The sequence below is a fragment of the Synchiropus splendidus genome, chromosome 5 (genome assembly GCF_027744825.2).
Source record: "Synchiropus splendidus isolate RoL2022-P1 chromosome 5, RoL_Sspl_1.0, whole genome shotgun sequence".
In the NCBI taxonomy this organism is placed as follows: domain Eukaryota; kingdom Metazoa; phylum Chordata; class Actinopteri; order Syngnathiformes; family Callionymidae; genus Synchiropus; species Synchiropus splendidus.
The window spans coordinates 7136500-7159278 of NC_071338.1; the positions used below are offsets into that span (position 1 = coordinate 7136500).

Below are 22779 nucleotides of genomic sequence, written 5' to 3' on the forward strand. Positions count from 1 at the left end.
CTGAGTCACAAGACGAAGCTCTCGATTTACCGATCGATCTACGTTCCCACCTGCTTCCCTGCTCCGAATGCTGCCTCCGCGACCTGACCCCGGATAAGCGGCAGAAGAAGGTGAAGGTGAAGGTGAAGGTGAGGTTTCAGTCATTGAATGGCACATTTCTGCTGTGACGAGCTGAAGCTGTTTGTTTTGGTTTTCATAGCTTGTTCGGGATAGGAACATTTGGGGATCAGTGGATGCGTGTGAATCTTCTGTGTGTTACTAGTGACCCCGCTTTGCCACTTGCTTATTAATGGCAGCCACTTCACAGAGATATAGTGCTAGTTAGATGGATCAACTTTATTTGTTGCCATGTAATCCCAGCAACTTTTCAGTCCCTCCCTTCCATATAAACCCCACAAACCTCCCATCCATATATACACTTACTCCAACCTCATTGATTTGAAAATAAATAAATAAATAAATAATCAGATCAAGACTTATTCTGATAGCCTTTGTTAATAAACATAATTCACCTGAACCCGCCAAAGACTTTGTTGCTATCAAAGTGCAACATGATGCATTCTATCAACAATGTTTCATTGACACGTCACCGTAGGATGATTCTTAATTCATCTCCTGTAGAGTCAGCAAGATCTCGGACCTATGTATTCATAGCGTTTATTACCTGAGATAAAATGTGTATAAAGTAGAAGTTAAATGGTTAAACGTCTGGATAACAATGATACCGTTTCTCACTGGATGTATGTTGTACAGGTAAAATAAACTGCTGCAGACATCATGATGCTGGCCACAGGGGTTCGTCCAGTCAGCGTCCGGCTCTGCCACTACTGCCCCTCACATTACCTTATAGGCATGAAGGCCTATAGAGTGGCGACTGTCACATAGATATGGTAATGAAATCCCATTTATGAATGGTACATGGCCCTATCTTAAACTGTACTCTCTCTGCTTATCAAACGTCTGAAGCACAATACACGAAGACTCATTCACGCACCTGTGCAAAACTTTAGCGGTGCTTAAACCACCAGCATTTGCACTCTGACAGCAAGCTATCAAACTGAAGTGTTCTCAGAGGGCGTACTTTCCACCTCCAGCTACTGAGGGCAGTAGTCCAGTTTTATTCATTTTATATTTTTCATTTTAAACATTTATATCTTATGCCATGAATTTCACTTGAAAAAAGAGAGAGAACAATCTTTTTTTTTTCTTTTTTTGTGTAAAACAGCGAGCCTGTGCGAATACTCGGGTTGCAGATGCTTTGATGCACGGTTACACGCTTGCATGTTGACATCACTGACAGCCTCACTCCCTCCTCGAGCCAAACATCATCCTCTATGGTTGCAAGCATTCAGAAGATTATTCTTGCCAGGCTCTGTTATATTGTTTTGTGTGTAATAAACATATGTTTACATGAGGCAAGTATCCACTCATGGATAATAGTATACATCCTGAATTGTATCAGTGGGGGCCACTAAGTTGGTTGGGCACTCACAGTGCATTTGGCGTAGAAGCCCACTGTTTTTGACTGGAGCCGAAGCAGTCTGCTTCTGTAATACAGCTCAGAAGTCGTCAGTTCAACTGCAGGGTGTGAGTCTCTGATTACTTTTTAGTACCTAATTTGAAGATATTTGCAATATCATTTCAAAATCCTTGAATACTGATTTGAAATGACATTGAGTTTAAGTTCAATAAGGTAAATTTTGATTTATTTATTTTCTTGAAAAAAAAAGTCATTTGGCAATGAATACTGTATGCTGTTGATGTTTCGGACAAATGTTCAGTCACAAGCATATGAACAAACACAAAACATGTACTTCACCTAGTTAGATTTTTTTTTTCTATTCAAATTACATCAAATTGTTTGTCTGTGGTCTTACAGGACTTTCACACAGCAGACTTTGGCCCGGCCTGATTTTCCCAGTGATGTGCAGCCTTGCACCTCTGCACTTCAAGCTATTCTTTTTTTCTACTTGGATGGGACACTATGTGCAGAATGTCTGGTTTGTGATCCCTGAAGAAGTGCATCACAAGGGAGTCGCCAGACGACACGGCAGCCTCCAGCTCGGACACATTTATCAGCCGAACATCAGCTTGATGGCATAATTCCTCTGTCACTTCCAAACACAAGGAGATATCATCAGCCTCTGAATGTGAAAAGCGTATTTCCTATTATGATCTAAAGACCATCAGTTTATTGTGAGACGTGTGGTGTAAGTCAGCCACGTGCTCAGTCACTTAGGACAAAACTCTCACTGCCCGCTGAGTGTATGGAGCTGAAGTGCAGTTCTCCAGAAAGTCAGACTTTTGAGCCAAATGGACCTCGTCTCAAGACAGAATCCATGGTGTGAAAGGCCCCTTAGCATCACTGAGGACAAGTTGGCTGAACATGCATTGTTACTGCCATGACCTTTGGTGTTTCCAGTGAATGCAAGGATGCACTAACCCCTTAGCTCAGCATCCCAATTCATCAATTTATTTCCTTTACAGGGTTCTCGCCAACACTATAGCGGCATGGGAGCCCCCTAAACTGGGATATTGACTACTTATGTTGAGAGTTCTGGGGCCACACGGTGGCCTAGTTGTTAGCACCCTCGAATTGCAGCAAGAAGGTTGTGGCTTTGATCCTGTTGGAAATATACACCTCCTGCGTACCTCCGCGCATTCGTTTACTCGTGAGAATGACTACCAAAAACCCAACAAGTTATATCCAAGATTTGCTCCCTGACTGAGGAGTCTAATACAAAAGCAGAATTCTGGGTCAGCAACTACGCCTGACTTAGCCTTAGCAGTAGTCCGGTAGAGCGACAAAAATCTGTCTGAGGTCTTGACCCTTTATACACAAAAGTTTCTCTGCGTGGGCTCTGCCCTTATCCGATTGGTCCTCAGCTGTTGACGCCAGTCCTCATCGCTGGCTCTCTCGTAACCATGGCAACGACCACAAGGCATGCGCCCCAGGTGGCTCTTATCAGGACCAGCTCCTTCCAGCTCTGGAGAAGATGGTACTTCTCAGCCTCCTCCGTCTGACCTTGGACCCTTTAATGAGTTACAATGTTTGTTCCTCCAGTGTGGTTCACACCCGTCTTTGAACTCCACCTGAAAATTCACACACACACTCAGCCACACTCCCTCATTCAGCATTCCTGCATCTTTAAATAACTTATTTATTAGTAGCACAAACAATGAATAATATTAATACGGTAGAATAAATGCACACAACAAAAAACAGCCATGTAGGACTTTGCAACTATTTTTGTCAACATGCAGTTTAGAACGACTCACTGTATCAGTCCAGCTGGAGTCTGTGATGTACAGTGCACACTGTATTTCCAGACAGGACTGGAATCATGTTCCCCAGAAGTTAGTAAAAGTTAAGTTAAAGTTAGTGAAAGTTGGGCAACAATCGAAAGCTTAACAGCTAACACATTGCGGGGGGATGAGGGGCAAGTATTTTGTGTTTTTGAGTCGATGTCAGTTAAGTATTTTGAGTCGATGTCATCAATCTGCAAAACTTTGGTCATTTGGGAAAATCTGAAGTACTCAGTGTTGCAGTCACAATCAATATCTGTACACCAAACATGCTGCTATTAAAATGCAATTGATTTTGTTTTATTTTCGCAGGTTCAACAATTTACAGATGCCACTAGGTGCTCCTGGTTTAGAAATGATGTGAGGTTTCATCATAAGTTGTTCAAGTAGAGCAGACAATGCCATCTGGTGGCATCAGAAAATCAGGACAGTGTTTCATAAAACCTCACCAATCCTTCAGTACTGTGTCATAAAAACTCATCTACCCATCAATAATCGAGGTCTGTGGCACCTGAGCCAAGGTGGTATTGGCGTCTGGCCCCGAGGTTCTTTTCCAGCTTAACCAGTGCTCCCAAATGCTCACACTTCAGCATTGTTGTTGATGATCTGATGGTCTGTTGTGGCTTTGATCACCCACACTCTCTTTTAGGGTTCATCAGAGAACGTGCAGCAACTTATTGACGAATATAACCTGGCTGACACAATGAACAAACTCAAGAAAGCAGATTGAATTTGCAAGAAAAACAAATTAAAGTTCAGTCATTTGTCTGTGGATGTTCGTTTTTCTCAATGCTTTTTCTCAAGTCCAGCCCCACAGCCTTTGTGCATATGTTTACGAGGAAGGATTGTGCCGAAACACCGGAAAATGTCATCACAGGTGGTGATCTACACCATGCAGTCAACCATATACTTTCAGGGGGAATTCTAGTCATGTTTTTCTGTTATTCACCAATCGAGCTCTGTCATTTCAACCAACAAGGAAAGTGAGAGTGAGAGGCTGAAGACCGAGTGACCCAGGTCACAAGGTCAGTCTGTCTTCATCCTTTGACTTTGAAATGTGTGAAATGTGAAGATCACCTGCTCCTCAGCTGGACAAAGAACAGAGACATTCCATGTTTCGAGTTGAAATGGCCAATTTTTGTTTGTCATAATTCTTTCAACTTACTTATTGTGATCACTCATCATCATCATCTCGATTATTCCCAAAAGGGCTATTGGTATGACCCATACCAGCACATCGTACTGGGACACCAATGACCCCTCTCCATCCTCTGCTGGACAGAAGCAGACTAAACTCTTTAAAAAGGGACGAGTTCTGATCACTCAGTATTATCCTAGCCATTTATATTTTATGAAGGGGGAACATTTATTGCGTTACTTTTCGATTACTACTGATCATCATGCCGAAACATTGAACATTTTGTCCCGAACATCTTAAGATAATATTAGAAACTGTCTGAGCATGAAAGCAAAAACATATATTTTGTTTCCGTACACATCTATATCCAGACATGAAGGGATTGAGGGACCATGAACCCTCTTGCCCAGGTGATCTGTGCATTATTGCATCATGTTGATCGGCCAAGAAGATAATTCCAAGGATATTGTGAAGTGCCTTCTTGAAGGGGGTTGAAAACTCCATTTAGAGAGGAACTTGATTCCACTCAAAAGACCAGACAGTGTCATCTTACATTCATTTATTTATTATGGTCAGGGAGCAGGTAAGAAATAGCCATTGATATGAATGGCAGCAAACCTTCCCCTCTCTTCCTATCTCTTCAATTTACGGCATCTTACCAGCTTCTTCCCTGCTTGCTCATTGACTTCCTTTTCTCCTGAACAGACTCGCCTCAGGCTGGTTGTGGTTCAGGAGAACTTTGTTCACTTCCTAACTGGTTGGCTTTCCAATTGTTGCGGAGCGCTGCTGCCTATCCGGTTCAGTGCAACATATGCGCTTGTTCTGTCCCTTCGGTTATGCAGCAACACCAACAACAGGTGGAGCCACGGGTGTTTAATATTCTGATCTCCTCTTCTTACTTTTATTTTCTTTTTTGGGTGGCTGGACTTCAATATTATACTTGTTAAAATGAATTGCCATGAGACAATGTGAACCTTTCTTGAGTTCAGGATTAGCGTCATCTGAAAGAGAACAACTTCCAAGGCACTGTGCAGTGATACGGCTGTGATGATGTCATATAAAAGAAGCCCATCAAAGCAGTGTTGTCCTCTGTCCTCTCTAAATACTTTGATTTTCAGGATGATGCTGTCACAAACACGTTATCCAATATATAAATATGGTCTCCCTCGTCTGTGCTCAGAAAAAACAATGAGAGTCACTGCTCTGTTTTTAAAGACCGGTTCTTCATGTCCAAAGAGAAGATTTCTTTATTCACCACTTCATGTGACGGTGACAAAAGTAACGACAAGGGAGAATTGTGTGTGTTTTACAAATGTGAAAAGGACAGCCTAGTCAAGGAAGTCCTGGGCAAGAGACCTGGATGGACCGAGGTCAGCAATGATTATGAATGGGACTTTCATTGGTGCAATGTCACGTGGCTCAGAAAGAAATTTGTCCATTCACAGATGAAGAAAAACGCAAGGATAAATCACTTTCCGAACAACTACGAACTCACTATGAAAAACCTCATGGCAAGAAACCTTAGAAAATACCAGAAAATGTCTTCCAAGGATTCATCGTGCCTCGGCGTGTATGACTTCTTCCCTGAAACTTTTCAGATGCCAATAGACTACCATCTCTTTGTGGAGCATTTTAAGCGATACCCAGGCAGCATCTGGATTATGAAGCCCGCTGCAAGCTCCCAAGGAAAAGGCATCTTTTTATTCAAAGACCTTAAGGACATCATGAATTGGAAAAAGACCCGGGTAACTCCAAAGGAGGGAAAAGAGGAACTTAAGCCACCAGTCTATGTGGCCCAGCGCTATATTGAGGACCCATATCTTATCAACGGGAGGAAGTTCGACCTCAGGATTTATGTGCTGGTCACATCATTTACTCCTTTGAAAGCGTGGCTCTATCGAGATGGCTTTGCCCGCCTATCTGGCCCCCGTTTCTTCCTGAACAGTATCCACGATAAATTTGTCCACCTCACAAATGTTGCCATACAAAAGAAAGCACCAGGCTATGATGGCGACAAGTTCGGGAAGTGGAACTTGCAGCAGCTTCGAAGATACTTGACTGCAAAGCACCATCGCGCAGACGTAGAAATGCTGTTTAAAATGATCGATAACATAATCATCAGCAGCCTGTTGAGTGTGCAAAACATCATCATAAATGACAAACATTGCTTTGAGCTGTACGGGTACGACATTTTACTGGATCAGTATCTCAAACCATGGCTGATCGAGGTCAATGCATCTCCGTCAATGACACCCAGCAGTCAAGACGATCACTTATTGAAGTACAGGCTTCTGGAAGACACTTTGAACATCATAGATATGGAGGGAAGGCTCTCGGGCTCAGAGAAGAGAGTGGGTGGATTTGATCTAATATGGGACGATGGGCTCGTGTTTCGAGAGGATGTTGACATGGACAGGTTGGGGATGTCAACAATCATCGCCAATTCTCACTTGGGTTGTGTGAATGACAGAGAAAACCATATATATCAGCTTTGGAAACCATTTTCTTATCTTTAAAGAGTAAGATGAAACAGCACTGATGTACGTCTATCATGGTTGGAGTGTGTTCAGACGACTGAAGGAGCGAGTGTAATATCTTAAACTTGACCCACATTGGTGAAAGTAGCTGGGGGTCTCTCATTCAGCGGGAATTCTGTGTGTTGTGTGTCTTTGTTGAAACTTAGCTGGTGCTCCATCTTCACAGCTCCTCTGTTCTCCACCTCATTGTAATCTCTAATATAGCCCACAGCAGAGAACATGAGAAGCCGATGGTATCCAGGCTTCAGCCTGAAGTCCACACCGAGTGGACAGTGAATAGCTATCACGTCCAGTTGCTGCGCCCGCAGAAGGGGACACACATTGTACAGGCAGTGGAAGGTTATTTATTTTCATCCTGAAACTGAGGATTGAACTGCAGACGGAATATGTACATGTTACGCATGTAAATATTTGTTTAATATCAAGTTGTATTAAGAAAAATGTAACTGGCCACACAAGTATTGTGTTTAAATGTCGCCATTTATTGTATTCAACTTTGAGAGAGAAGTTTTTTCAGACTCACGACTGGTCTCGGGTGAGCTGACTAGATTTAGTCCTTGTGCATTTCTGCATTTAACGCTGTTAATGATGTTGCAGTTTCTCACCAGACTCCAATAATTGTCTGATCTTGTTCCTTGATCATTAAGAGAGTGAACAAATCCTCATTGTGAATATGAAAAATGTAAAGCTGAAATAATAAAAGTATGTTGTGTTCATTGCTCTGTGCTGTATGCTGGTTACTGTGTAAAAATACTTTAGAAATACTCTGACAACTGGGTCAACCTCCCGACACTCATGGGTGGGTGAATGAAAAGTAACTTCAGTGACATATTTTGATGTGAATTGTATAAAGATGCTTGGTGTAAAAGTGCGATAATAACTCCTAAAATACTGAATAACAAAATCCAATTCACACATTTTTGAAAACCAGTCCACAGCATGATGATGACAACACTGCAGGAAATCCATGGCGTTGTGGGAGAGCAATTACATTTTAAGAGGCAGTGACCCAGTTTCACTTCTGTGATTAAAAAAAAATATGACTTGGATGACACATTTTTTTTAACCCACTGAGATGTTGACTTGTTTTATTTTGCATTTATTATAATTTTTTCTTACATTTTCATTACTGTGATGTCTTTAACCACATTACAAAACAGCACATATCCATGTTCACACTGCTCAGCCTTGGAACATAGGCCCACTGGAACAGTACTCAGACTGGAAGGAACTATTGAGCAATCATTTACATTGCATTTGTTCTGAGCTTTCCCAGCTACCGTAGATACTCATTGGATACCGCAATTTCCAGACTAACCTCTATTTGTTTTCTCGCTCTCTGATCCCTGTGGCTCAAGCATATATGTCATATACAGCAGTCTGTTTTGTAGATACAGCAGTTGAGGCGATGGAATGCCCAGCAGTGTTCTCCAGCCGTGGTGTCATGAATGTCGTGAATAAAGATCTTGTATTGAAATACATTGCACCCTGCTGAACTAACTTGTATTCAAGATATGACAAACTTGAATAAATGACTTTTTGCAGAGAACTTTTTCCAGTGCATGTTATTCGATGTCATAACCAAACGTCCATAAATCAGATGGTGCTGATGGACTCAAGTTTGAACTTCAAAGAACTTCAGGATATAAGCGTAACACCTGTCCTGTGCTCTATAACAGTTCGGTCATCACTGAAGCACCGCCGCCCTTCATCGCCCGTGTATTACAGTGTAATTCATTAAGGAATTAAAACCGCAAATTTATTTCTTTTTCTTTTTTTTTTCAACCGAATGCCATCCCTAAAAAGACAGGTTTAGACTACTACTCTATTTACTCATCACTAATTGAAGAAGCGTAGAGGTTTTTTTTCTGCAGACTGGTGAACGTGCAGCGGTGAACCTTTATGATAAAGTCACTGCTCATTTGGTGCTGTTGCAAGGGCTGTGCCATTCCCCCTGCCGGAGATGATGTCTATGTTAAAGGGCAGGTTTCATTAAAATTGGAACGAAGTCATTGCTGGCATAGATTAAAACCCAAGGAATGATAAATAAAGCTTTGTTGAATAATGCAACAAATGAATTATTCAAGTGAGCTACGTGAAACGGGAAGCTGTCTAATGCAGAAATGATCATTGTCTTTACAATATTGTCTGCTTGTTCCGCCACCAGAACCTCCCTCTCCACTTCTGGTTTCTGTGTGTTATCTGGGACAAATCCAGGGAGAACTGACAGCAAGAGCTTATGTTTCAGATGCAAAATCTGCAACTTGAACCTCATCAGGGGTATACATTCATTTGGGTAAAGCTGTTATAATAATAGCAATAAAAACAATAATGCAGGAAAACCTCAGCTAGCAGTTACCCTGGCATGACCCCACTACACTGCAGGTTTTGCACCAAACCACTTACGAGCTTTTCCAACAAGCCCTGGATCTGAATGTTCATGTCCTTCACAATATGGGATGATATCCGGCTCTGAAGCTGAAATCACTGAAGTGAATCAGGTGATTTTGGCTCCAATAAACACGTTTCAGAATCAATTAACTCTGAGCTATACAATCTCGACAACAAGTGGTGAAGGGAGTGTGGCGTCTCACTGACAAATTTGCTCTCTTGCGCTCCGTTTTACTCCTATAACCTCGTCACCTCGTATGTGGAGCTGCTATCAAACTGTATGCCAAACGTTTGAATGGAAATACACCCACAAATGTGGCATGTAAATGTGGCACGAGAGCGGAAAGGTCATAGTTGCCGCAGATCCTTTGGCAGGTACTTAGCATCCATGGAAAAGATGTGTTTGATAAGTCATGCAACTGGTATTAAATGAATTTCATGAATTAAAGCAGCAGCAAGTCAACAAGGCATGAAATCATGAGCTGTTGAACATTTTTTTTGCTTATCCAGTCACAAGACAAGTGAGACAAGTGAGGAATTTAAGAACAAGCAACGTTTGTTTGTTATATTATTAATGGCCGCACGTGAACATTCGCGCACATTAGACCATACACAGCTGAATTAATGATGAAGAAAATAAACCTCTGTGGTGATCTTGTACTCCAGTTAAGTGTAGTTTTTAACGTTAACATTTTTGCGATTCATTCATGTTTCAAATGTCCTACTCTCTGTCATGGCTGTACTAAGAGTCAGACCCAGTTGCTGAATTGATGTTAGCAACCATCTGGTGACGCGATCTGGCATCAAGGTGTGGATAACCAGTGTCAGAGTGTCTCGATTTGAAGATCGCTGCCAGCTGCATCGCTCTGGAAACTGGAGGGAAAACAGGAAAAGAAAAGAAAACATAAGAAAACCGGAAGTACGAAAATAAAAGCACGAGGAACAAATGAACATAACACTCTCCATGTTGCAGTAAGTACTTCACGATGATGATGCTCCAAATTGAAGTCATTGTCTGATAGATTATTGATGAATGAGAGGTTGGAAGCGGCAAGTGAAATGTCACGTCACTCTGCCAACAGTGCTGCATTGGATCAGAGCAGCGAGCGACACATGATTTAAGTTACTGTAATTTCTGGACTACAGAGCGTTGCGGAATATTAGCCGCACCCACTAAATTTAAGATCAGTAGAAAGAACAGTGGCGCATGCATGAGGATCACTTCTAAACTAATATTGAAAACGGGGTTCAGGATTGAGACCAACTCATGTAACAACTTTATAACGTTCTGAAATTGAATCATGAACTTGTCAAATCTTTTATTTAGAGAGTCATTAAATTAAACTCCCTTCCACAACATCACCTTGGGGGGAGAGTTGGTTGTTTAACATTGAAGGCTCCTCCCTGACTCTCATTCTACATGTGAAATTGAAGATTGATAGAATTTGTGTGGTGTCATATGTCGATCATACACTTGCCGTTATCCCACACAATCTTTTACTTTGTGCAAGCCTACTATTGGTACTGATGTTGTTTGAAGGCATGGCGAAGTAACACCATACATTTATTTCATATTTTTTTTGTTCCCTTTGTATTTTGTCAATCCATATGGGGGGATCCATATTCTTGAAAGAATTTGTCTTTTTCACCCCTGTCAGGAACATCTTGGACAGTGCTGTACATAGATACATGCATATGTAATCCCTGAACCTGAAACAATCCCACATTCAAAGGAATATGTTGGAGGAGTAGCAGCGGGATCCTGTTTTGAGTCCTTGAGGCCACCAGTTTGTAACACACGATGTCCCCTCCCAAGCTCTCCTGTGTGAATATTCTTCCTAAATGGTCAGTCAGTCACAGGTCATATGCACTCTTATTCGGGTGGCCAAATATGTGATGAATATATAAATATATATATATTTTTTGTATTTTATTTCTGCTTTTGTGTTTCCTATCTGCAACAGAAATATATATTTTTAGTCTGCCGTATGGAGGTCTAGAAGTCTGAAGCCTCCTTCTGTTACAAGTAAACGTTGTTAGCCTGTTTTTCCTCCTCTCAATCCAAGAACAGCATTTTGGAGAACTCCCCTCTACTCTATTACAATTGGGCGGGGTCTGCATTAGCATGTGATAAGTCCTCCCCATAAACAACACATGTACAGAAGTGTACATTTTAATTCCTTCCTTGATAAAGAGAATCTGTCACATGGCTCATCAAATAAAAGCTTCATCATGAACTTTTGGGAATTTTATTGCGCATTAAGATTCAAAAACACATTCTCGGTGCTCTGAGGCTTTCAGAAACACACATACGCGCATGCAGAAGGCTGCAGTGGTCAACCCCTCACAGCCAGCATCAAAGTGTGAGCCTCCAGCCCTCTCCAAGCACGCCTGGGGCTATGTTGCTTCTCAAATCCCCCTTTTTTGCCCCGCAGGCTCTATTGGGAATGAAAGACTGGACCTGAACTGCTCTTGACAAAAACTCTTTAATGAACTTCTCATCAAACCACTTCTGCTAAACATTACATGGTTTTGGCCAAGACTGCTGGATAACTGTTTGAAAATGTAATGTACTTCAACTACTTAGACATTTTAATGACAAGCCTTATTTTACAAAAAAATAGAAAATGATGGTCAACACAGGAGTGGAAAAAAGTTTTTGACAAAAAAAAAAAAAAAACAATGTTAAAAAAACAAAGCACTACTCAACAGGTGAGGAACAATAAATGGGGCCCCAAAACAAAGACTCTGCACTGTGGCAGATGGGCGAAAAAGAGATAAAAGGACAAATATTAAAAATGGAAGTCCATGAGGAGTGGAAGCATTCGCTGATCCATAATAAACTAAGAAAGCAGACCGATCACTAAATGGTACTAAAGTGAGACTACAGATCAGATGCAGTGACACAAATGCTCATTTCATCCGACACCGTCACTGTGGGAGAAGAGAGACAACAACCACCATGGGAACAGCAGGACAAAATAAAAGCCTGTGCCACATAACTTATCCCATGGGCTTCTCCCATGTAGAGCTACCAAAGTCTCCACAGACAGTGAAAGTGTTCTAAATAAAAGGGCCATGTTGGAATTCCATCTAACATATTTCTATCACACATGAGTACCATGGTTTCATTCATGAAGCTCACGCTGCCATCATTCAGTAATTGGTCCATTCCCTCCAACAGAAAAATAAGATATATACACTGTAACCGTGTGGCGAAGAGTCACTCCCAACTTCGTAGAGTGCTGCGCCAGGGAGGCCTTGACTCATGTCATTTGAATGGTGTTGCAGCAAGATACAGTGGTGCAATGAAATACAAAACTAGCCTCAACAGAACAAAGAATTATATTGATCATTTCAAAAATACACTTAGAAGAGCTGTGTGTATATATATATATATAAATCGCTCTGATATAAATTCACGAGGGCCAATCAACTAAAAGTGCTACGTGGAGGAGATGACTCAAACTCACACGAAGGGAAAAATCTACACAATCGATAAATGAAAAGTGAGTTTAAGAACACGAAGCAAACCTCAGGAAGCGGCTGAGGAGAAATTCAAGCGTGCGCAGGAGTCTAGAAAACTCAGAAGAACAACAAGGAATATAAGTCTTGGGAGATTTACCGAATGACACAAAGTGACCATTTAGCAACCTGCAGTCTGGAACCCACGAGAAGATATCCACAGTGGACTGATGAGTGAATGAGTTCCAGCTGTGCTGCCATTAAGCTGGAAAAGACAAAGGAAAAGGAAACTACAGGGGATGACAAAATAAAAGCACGCGGAACAGACAAAGAACAATGAGAGCGCACAGAGTGCGGAACTTGACAAGTACAAAAAACAAGCTGTGATGGGAACAATAGTGTTCCCCAATCTTTGGTGCCAGCTCTGCGCCCCGACACCTCTTACCTGTCATCTTTGGAGAAAAAAAGACTTCTCAGCATTTGTCCTCACAGCACACTGACAGCTGAGCATGTGTGTCCATGATGACTGTCGCTCCAGCTCGCAGTGCTCTTCTCTGATGTGTGGGAGATATTTGCTCCACTGGTACAAACTTGTATATGGAAAAAAAAAAAAAAGATTGAATGACTGAGTGACTTTCAAAAAAAATTCCACTTGTGCCAAAAGAACTTGCCTGACATCATTAGCATCTTCATATGTCTTTCTGAGGCCTTCCCCCTCTGTAGTTGCTCCAGAGACTCCTCTCTGTTCTTCAAATATTAGCCCTAGAACACTGTTGCTCCTCTCATTATGCGTGAGCTGTGCTTACGAGATAAATCAATATTTGATCATCAAGATTTTCTATGGGAAGATTTCATCCATCAAGAGACTGAGACTTGCAAATACATTTTTGCAAGTTTCTCGAACTCACCGTGTGGATATCAACTCATGAACCACATAGTGTAGTGCATGTTGGGTTTATAGCTTCGGGCACACCTGAGTTTCCATACGTCTTCAGGCTGAGACGTGGGACTGCAAGATAAGGATTTTGTTAAGAGCCCTGTGGAAAATGCATTTTGTTTTGGTCTTGGAGCCATAAATGTGGTCAACATAACAATCTGTCAAGTGGTCAGTCAGAGCTTTACTGTTTGAATTGCAGCATATCAACCACATCCATCTTGAAAGAAAAAAAAAAAATCTGACAGCAGGATGTTCTCTCTACAACTTCATATCCACTCAGCGTTGTCAGAGTAACAGACCTCAAACTCAAATCTCATCTATATGTTGATTTTATCAATAATTATACGAGCAAAAAAATGAGTAGTTTGACACGCTTTAGTCATGGTAGGACGGTTACATGCAATGTATCACTTGTCCAGCAATTCTTCCAGTGAGAGCAGTGAGAGGTACTGTACCCCTGACACAACAGTGAATTATCCCTTAATGATGGAGCAACGTTATCTGAAAATACCGGTTCAGAAATTATGTTAAATATAATAAATGTTTTGATATAATTATATAGCTTTATAAGTAGAGCTAGACAACTTGTTGGGAACCAACAGAAGATGGGGAACACAGATAAGAAGTGAGTGGTAGGCATCTGGCGCCACAACAGATTTCTGTTGTTAGGAATGTAGCATCACAGAAATCTTTGATGTACTCATAAATAATCAAACATGACAGAAGGAGCCGTCTTTCTATCCTCACCAGAAAAAAAACAACAACAAAGGAAGTGTTCCTTGATATGTCATGTCTCAATCTAGTTTGATTTCATCTCAGATGTGTTCGTAGATGCTACCTCTAAAAAGCTTGTTTGATTTTTGAATTGTTGTGTATAATAGATTACACTCTCAAAGAAGACGGTGCACCTGATAGTGTACAGGCAGATAACTGCTGCAAAAGGATAACTGGGCTCCTGCTATAATGCACTATTTCAGCGAAAATAGACTCAAACCTTTAGCCTAAGGTTACTGCTAACCAAGCGGTCGATTTTTCTGGCTCTTTTAAGAGCTGTAAATTCTGTCTTGGCCAAAGAAAAACAAAATGTCTTTCCTTAGGCTGAGCAAAAGCGTATTATTGTGTTACTAGCATCTTCAAGACCAATTGTGCCGCTCCATCATCCAGCAATAAATGAACTGCATGACTCAGGCGGCAGAATGGCCTGCATGGAAGGAGCTGCATTGTTCTTTGCTTTAAATGACACGATGGAAAAGTGGAACCTGTTCACTCTCATGAAACAGGCTTCCTGATCTTTTCGATGGCGATGAAGAGGATGAAGGGGACATTGGTTGGCTCCATGACACTAAAGAAGGTTCAGCAGTAAAAATACTGTATATACTGTCATGTGTGGGTAAACAAAGAGGCTTGCTCTTTTGCTTGCAAGTTTTGTGTTTTTGGTCTGCGGCTTTGATGATTGGTTCCTGCTTGTTTGTTTTTGGATATTGCGGTCAATTTCAGAAGTCATTTGGGGCGAACTTTTGGGTTCAAAGGTTTGGTCAAAGTTCCAAAATGATCGCTGCAGAGAACCAATGATTGGTCATGGTTGTCGCTTTTCCCTCGTTCTTTGTTGCTTCACTCGTTGCTTATGTCGCTCTACATCTTGAGGAACAGGCTTACATGCTCGCTCCTCTGACCCGGAAGCCAAAGAGCCTGTTCTCTTGGACCTAGCAGATGTGTCGACAACTCTTGTGATGTCACCTGGGAAACTTTCTGATTCTTACTTAGTGCTTGTTTTGCACTTATTTTGCATTCTAATCCCAAAGAACCAACTTTGTGGACGACAAAAGATCATTTCATTCTGTCAGTTTATGCTTAATTCCAGAGTCTTGTCGGTGAGACTTTAAAGTGTTATTGACACATTGGGCACCATGTTTGACCAGACATGCGAAGACCCCTTTGCGTTTCTTATCATTTTCAATTCCTTTTGTGATAAAGTACAGCCGCAGTGCACAGACATTTTTAGTCAAAGATAAACCATCTGCTTAGAGTGTCCTTCCGCTGGCACAAACAGCATAACAGCCTGTCTTGTTATCGTGCATCAGACGGCAACAGTGTCTTCAGAGGCTGCGTTATCACAGAAAAAAACATTTCAGATGACCACATTGTGGCCTCTATGCCTCCTATGTGGCCCAGGGCTGGTAACGCCATGTGACATTCATTTAAATTGACAAAGTGATGATCCTGAGCATTGGTCTCATTCAGAAAAACCAAGCCTGTCTCTATGATCCCTCCTAAAACGTTCAAATGACATTAGCAGAAAGAAGACATGTTGACAGATTATGATTAAATAGCTTCAGGTGTTTGTTCTGCTGATATTCCTGGGTAGACTTAACTGTCATTCAAAATTATTATCTGGAACATTCGCAACTGCACTGCGTGTAGGTTTGTGTCCCCAATTATTTCAATTCAGCCAGTCTGCACAGAGCAATGAACAATAAGCTCTTCAGCTGCTGGTTGAGTGTTTTTGTGCGGTTTAATTTCCACTGACGTGAGGCGGCTGTGGTCAATAAAATTGTGCTCTATTATCACAAGATTTCTCTGAGGCACTTTCAACAACCGGATGAAATTGTCCAGCCTTCAATTAGGGGAAAAAAATGTAAATGATGTGCATCTTCAGTCACTTCTTTTCTGCCACCAAACTTTGTTTTGGCTAATTGAGCTTTCTCACTAACTTTTTCCAAATGACAATGTGTAGCATCCACATTGGCCAACACAGATAAAAGTGCTGAACACACACTCAGTCGTTTTTCTGCCAGTAGTCACCAAAGAAATAGAAGTGATACAAACACCCTGGCTTTCTGCCTGTATGTTCCAGTCACAGCTTACGTTCATTCAATCGGGCTAAGTCTTGGTCTCGTGCTCCTTGCTTTTGCTTTGCTTTGCTTTTTTAGTTGCTACACATGTTCAAGGCATTAAGTAATTCACTGACTGGTGAGCTCGACTGAGACATGTGCCGACAATACATCAAATAAATAGATAAATAAATAAAGACATAATTCTCTCTAATTTGTCATTGGTGAAAGTTTTGTCTTTGTCTATGTTCATAAGAAAATATATGAGGGCTGTCAATAAATGAACAATATGTAATTGTGATTAATGACACTATTACCACAGTTGACTCACAAATGAATCATACTTTCCGCTTCTGTTGTAAAAGTAGCTTGATGGAAGATTCTCCAATATTTTACCAACATGAGAGTAGCCAGTAATGCAAGTGGAATATTCTTCAGAAAGGCAGGCTGAGCATTCCAACTGCAGGCCCCAGACAACAGCATGTGAAACAACACTTGCTGGACGGCCAGCGATTTTAACCTGCTTGTGTGTAATTACAGTGCAGCCACAGACTAGCTCCTGCTCCTGTCTTTCACATCTATCCAACGCTGTGCTATAGATTCCAAATCAAACAGGATGTAAACAAACTCTTAGATGAATCACGGTCTAATGACGTCTAATGTTGCGATTGTTAGTTCTCACAAGAAGACGTGGTGTTTGTTGGTCGGAGGAGATGGCATTGCCTCCATGTTAGTGACAATACTGCTTCCATTCCTGGCTCAAGGAGAACACAGTCTTCAGAATATTTAATTTCAGAAAAATTGCTGGTTTAATCCAGAGATCTGCCGATGGAAGTTTCAGTACGTTCGCTGTCTATAATAGTGTGTAACGACTCCTTGCTACCTGTCAGCTTTCATTGCTCTTCCTCTACGGTCATAGGAGAGAGAACATGACGCAGTCTGACTCAGCGGTTTAATATTGTCTCAATACGCTACGCTTGACATGTAACCGCAGTCACAGACTTCAGTGTATTATCAGATGCAGTGTTTGTTTACATAGCGACATGCTGCCCATAAATGAAACTTTTAAAAATGGGAACCAGCGTGGGAACTTAAACTGACTATTTTGGTTTTGTCTGTGTGATCACTATTTGCAACAGGACAGTCACAGAAATGGGCTGATCACAATCAAAAATGTAGGACGAAGGGTGAAAACAAACACAGGAAATGAAGGTAAACAGGGCTGCACCGTGCGCTCAAGTTCAAAGCCAACGAGGATACATTCTCAAACTGAAGGAGTCAGAGAAGAAACAAAGGGAGGAAAGTGCCGAAATAAAGGAGGAAATTGAAAAAGGTAGTTTGAACATAAAAGTATAAGAGTTCTTATACAGTATATGCATATAAAGTAAATCAATGTAAAATGTTGCTGTATTTGATCAGCAGAATGACATGAATTTGCTCTATAATAAATAAATATGTTCATATTAAAAGTGTAAATGGCAAGCTCCAAACAGCAGCTACAGTGTCCTGTCCTGTTCTGCCATTGTGTTAGCGGTTAGAACTGGTTAGAGTGGCAAGTTCTGATCCCTTAAAAATGTTAGCACTTGATCCCGATACCGGGTCGGATCGAGCCCATCTTCAGTTGTACCTATGCATTTGACTGACTTCGGTGTCCACATTGGATGCCATAGTCCACTTGTCGCTATTTCATGCCTTGAGAGTGACATGCTTGGTTTTAACAGCGAATATGTCAACAAAAAATAGAGGAACTGGCATGTGTTGGTGAGAGAGGATTTGGAGTGATGAGTTGGACCTCGGTTTTATTGCCCTTAAGCTTAAGGAGTTTCCTGTTCTTAGCAGTTTTGACGGAGCTGTGTGAAGTTGGCAGTAGTGGATTTGGAAGTGTGGCTCAGTGTGTCATTGGCATTGCAGGGGAAGTAAATGCACTCAGTGCCTAAGGCAAGGAGGTAAAAAAGGAAAGGATGCAAATAAAACTGACACCTGGAGGTCACCCAGTAACCCAGATTAGGATGGTGCTGGTTAAGATTGACAAGTCATGGTGCAGACAAAGTGATCAATATCCATTAAACGTATGGAGCCACAGAATTATTAAAATGCCTTCCTTCTTGTAAAGTTCACATAAAAAACTAGTCCTCTGTCACAACTTGTCACCACCTGAATGTACTGTACAAGCACATGAAGCAATGGTGTGTTCCTCACGTACATGAAGATACCTCTCTTAACATGTGTTCAAATAAGAGCATGTATTAGGGACTGTGGCTCTGACACAATGATGATGACAGGGTGTGTTTCAAATACAGACGTGCACTCTGGTTAACTCTGGTCCTTAATAAGGTGTTCCAGGTTTGTCGCTGGTGAAATGCATCTTGGTCAAGATCTTGGTCAAGCAGGTGAGGCAAAACAGTAGTGATGGGTCCCGCAACACCGACGCGTACCGCTTTAAGACAATCACGTGGCTGTGGCAACTCGTCAAAAACGCGCCGAACTGTGTTTATAAGGAAGCACATCTGTCAACAGGATGCAACTGCTGAAACAATCTAACATCACGGTTCCTTGTGAATGTCTTTGTGGATCTAGGGAGCAGCTCCAAGGGAAACGCAAGTTGTCTGCCGTGTGGAACCATTTGGATCTCCTGTTGGAGAATAATGTATTTATTTCAACCTGTACCCAGTTTGTCTCAGATTGTCGACTTGTCTTGTTGCATTCTAATTCAAATTCATTTCAAGGTATAATTTAATTTCAAAAATGTAAAAACATTGGATTTTTTTTTTTAATAGGAAAAACGTTTTTCACATTCTGATACATGTTCACATTATTTAAAGATATGGAATAATAATGAATGCAAAGACTTAAATGATTATTATTATAAATTATTATAAACAACAGGTCATCAAGTCACTGTCAATTCAGTCTGTCAAGTCGGTTGCCTGCAGGGGTTTTTAATGTCCAGCAGGTGTCAGTATTCAGTGACACAGTATCAACACAGTATCAGCACAGAAACGCTTTATGATGCCTCATTTACCTATCACTAAAAAATAGTATTTCCCCAATAAACCTTGGAAGTGCTTTGCCACTTTGAACAACCATTTCAATGAAACCTCACATCATTTTGAAACCAACAGTGACATCTCGTGGGCTCTGAAAATGACGACACTATTTCATGAAGCCTCATCAGCTCATCACTACACAGCAGCCCGAACACGCCATGACCACACTTTAACCCGTCTGTTTTTATCTGTTGTATTTCTTCCGCGTCCCTTCCTTGTGCTTTTATTTTGTGATTCTCTGTCGTTTCCGTAGCTGGCGCTCATCTACTAATCTTCCTTCCATGGATATATTCCTCCTGACGCCAGCTACGTGTGCCAGATGGTAGCGTTTAGTCTCCACTCAGGTAACTCTCCCAAGACTTCCGTGATCTTGTTCTTATCCCTGACCATTTCTAAATTCTTTGCGCGCTTGAATTCCTATTCAGCCTTAACGTTACTTCCTCGCTCTACTTTCGCTTCTCTCCAGTTGATTCAGTCCGTGTGTGAGCAGTTTTTCTAGTCTCACTTTTTTGTTATATCGTTCCGTGTGTGTAGTCACCACCACCGAGCGCTTTCAGTTGATCACCACCGCGTCGAGCTTAACTCTGTTTTCTGTTCTCCCCATTTTAGTAGGTCGTTGATTCTAATCCGCCTCTCTTGTTTTCCACATTCCCCACGTTCCCTGTGTGTTGATCCCGGTTTGGTTCCCGGCGCCCTTAGTTTACTAGTTATTTGTCTGTCTGTATAATTTGTACCATCTTCGATTAAATTGTAGAATTTTATCACATCTCCCGTGTCTTCTGTCGCCCAACACTGACTGCACTTGGGTCCATTTTCCGGCCACCATGACAGAACAATTGGTTTGAAAATATTCATTCTGCAAATGTTAATAAAGAGCGTTGCCATTAAATACCACAGTAATTTAAATATTTCAGTCATTTGAAGTGAACCAGAAGGAGTTTCCCACTAAATGTCCCAGAAAGGTCGGTGCAGAGAAGCAGAATTATTGAGTGGTTGAAAGAAGACAGCCACTCATGTTCGATTGCCGGATTACTGAGCCACTGATTGGTCCCTCAGAGAGTTTCCAGCACCACGGACGGCACACAGAAACTTGCAGATTTCTCCCAATCAGCTCTGTAATATTCTTGTGGGATTAAGACATGGCCCTTGGCAGAGTGTGCACAATTAGAGCAGGCTATTGTGGTTGTGTTTTGAATTCATGCAAAATGATATACACTCAGAACCAATCGAAAGCCTTGGCAGCAAACAGTTTTCCAACCCACGTTTTTGGAACCGTACACCGGAATCATTCTTTGTTGCAAGCAATAATATTTCACATCAGATTCAATTAGTAAGAGTAAAGGGGTCGCAAACAGGTGTTTATTTGCTGGGTCTTTTTAAATGATTCGACAATTTTTAAATGCTATATAAATATTTGATTTCCCTTTCTTTAAATTATTAATATTTAAAGAGCAGGACTCCAGAATCCAGACTGAAATGTTTTGAATGCCATAACATTTCACACAATCATTAAAAAGGGTGTTGTATTTTACCCACCATCTGATAATAAAGATTGAACCAAGATACCAAATACCATTCCTTGGGACACTGTGAAAAGTGTAAGAAAACAATGTGAATATATCTACTTTTTTTTCAATCATGCAACAAAATCTTTTGGATGGTGCCGAATAACTAATAATAATAAATGGATTCCAGGTAATTGGTCCCTGAGTTTGAAGTGATTTTGATGTTGGATTTGGATTGAATCATCATGTGATTTTGTGAGATATATTGGCATATTTTCTTAACAATCACATTTGCAAACAACCAAGTTTTGGAAAATAGGTTCTTACTCATGACAACCTTAACTTTTTGTGCGTCTTTTTGCATGCTTCAATGAAAAAAAATGAATCATGATGGAACTTATTTTGTTTCCGCTGTTTTCAGGAGTCATTTATGAAGTAATAAAAATGAAATATAGACATCAGAAGAAGCTCTTCCATAGTGCTTAAGTTTTTATAGTATAATCATAGTATTCATTCTGGCGGACTAAAATGTCTCACAAGTGCAGCAAATTACCACGGTGTCGTACTAAACCAAACTCATCCTAAATAAATGTCGAGGCCCAATAAAGGTGAAACTAATTTCCCAGCAGGAAGTGGCTCACCAACTATTGCTATCAACTATGACTATATGTCTTTTGCAGTGTTATATAAGCAAGGCTAATGTGTGTTGCTTATCTACCATTGGCTTACTCAACCTTGATGGATAACTTTCTCTTGGAGTCTGAGTAATGGGGACGGGAGGCTTTCCCTTTGATATGATTAAATGTGGTGCCGAACGTAACCTCCCTGCTTCCTCATCTTGAATGTCTTCATTGAGCCTGCATGATGAATTTGCAGATGCCGTTCGACTCCAGCACTGAGGGTCATCATTCATCTGATGCCATGTAAAGTAGCACTGAGCGGCCGCAATCTCTCAGTCGAGGCCTTATACTGATCTTTCATCAAATTATGTGCCATCAAGAGCGAGTAGTGTGCAGCATTAACATATGAGCGGAAGTACCCACCTTACAGAAAAGTCACATGGTGAATGAGCCTCATAAACCTTTTAATCAAACACAAGTTATGCTTGTATTTTTCAGCGCAGGAATTTTATGAAAACATCAATAAGCCATCTTCCTGTAAAGAGGAGATTTGTGTTCCTCTGCAGGGTGTTTCACAGTTCAAAATGCCGGATCAAGACAGCAGAATATGTTCATTCACCGCATTTTCTGATGAGTACTAATGGTTTTTGTTGAACATATACGTGACATTTTTCAAATTTTTTTTACCCAGGTTGGACTACACGCCAGGCCAATACAAAAAGCCAGGACATGAATCTCTTGGTTAATATAATTACATCACTGTCGATCCACAATTCCATCCCTGTAATGCTTCTAAAATATAGCCCATTCCTAGTTCCAAAGTATATTATTGGAGTACATCATCAGTAGCAACATGTCACAGTTAGATAGAGCTCGAGCTAATTATTAGAGCTGGCTCATTTTTCTCTGTACAGTACTGTTTGCTCCCAGAGTCCAAAGACAAAACATGTACTCTGAACCAGGAAACTGCATCCTACCATGGGTGTGGCCCCAGCAGGGCTA

The 22779-nt window shown here is 41.1% G+C and overlaps 1 protein-coding gene across 1 annotated transcript; it reads left to right on the plus strand.

Annotated features, from left to right (window-relative positions):
* The first annotated feature begins 5643 nt into the window (after positions 1-5643).
* LOC128759211 (probable tubulin polyglutamylase TTLL9) lies at positions 5644-7531 on the plus strand. The gene has a single exon (XM_053866001.1). The coding sequence runs from the start codon at positions 5671-5673 to the stop codon at positions 6958-6960; it is 1290 nt and encodes a 429-aa protein (XP_053721976.1). The 5' UTR covers positions 5644-5670; the 3' UTR covers positions 6961-7531.
* The last annotated feature ends 15248 nt before the right edge of the window (positions 7532-22779 follow it).

Bases quoted from the DNA above. Each gene is read 5' to 3' on its own strand.
- LOC128759211 (XM_053866001.1), top strand. From the start codon at position 5,671: ATGTCCAAAGAGAAGATTTCTTTATTCACCACTTCATGTGACGGTGAC.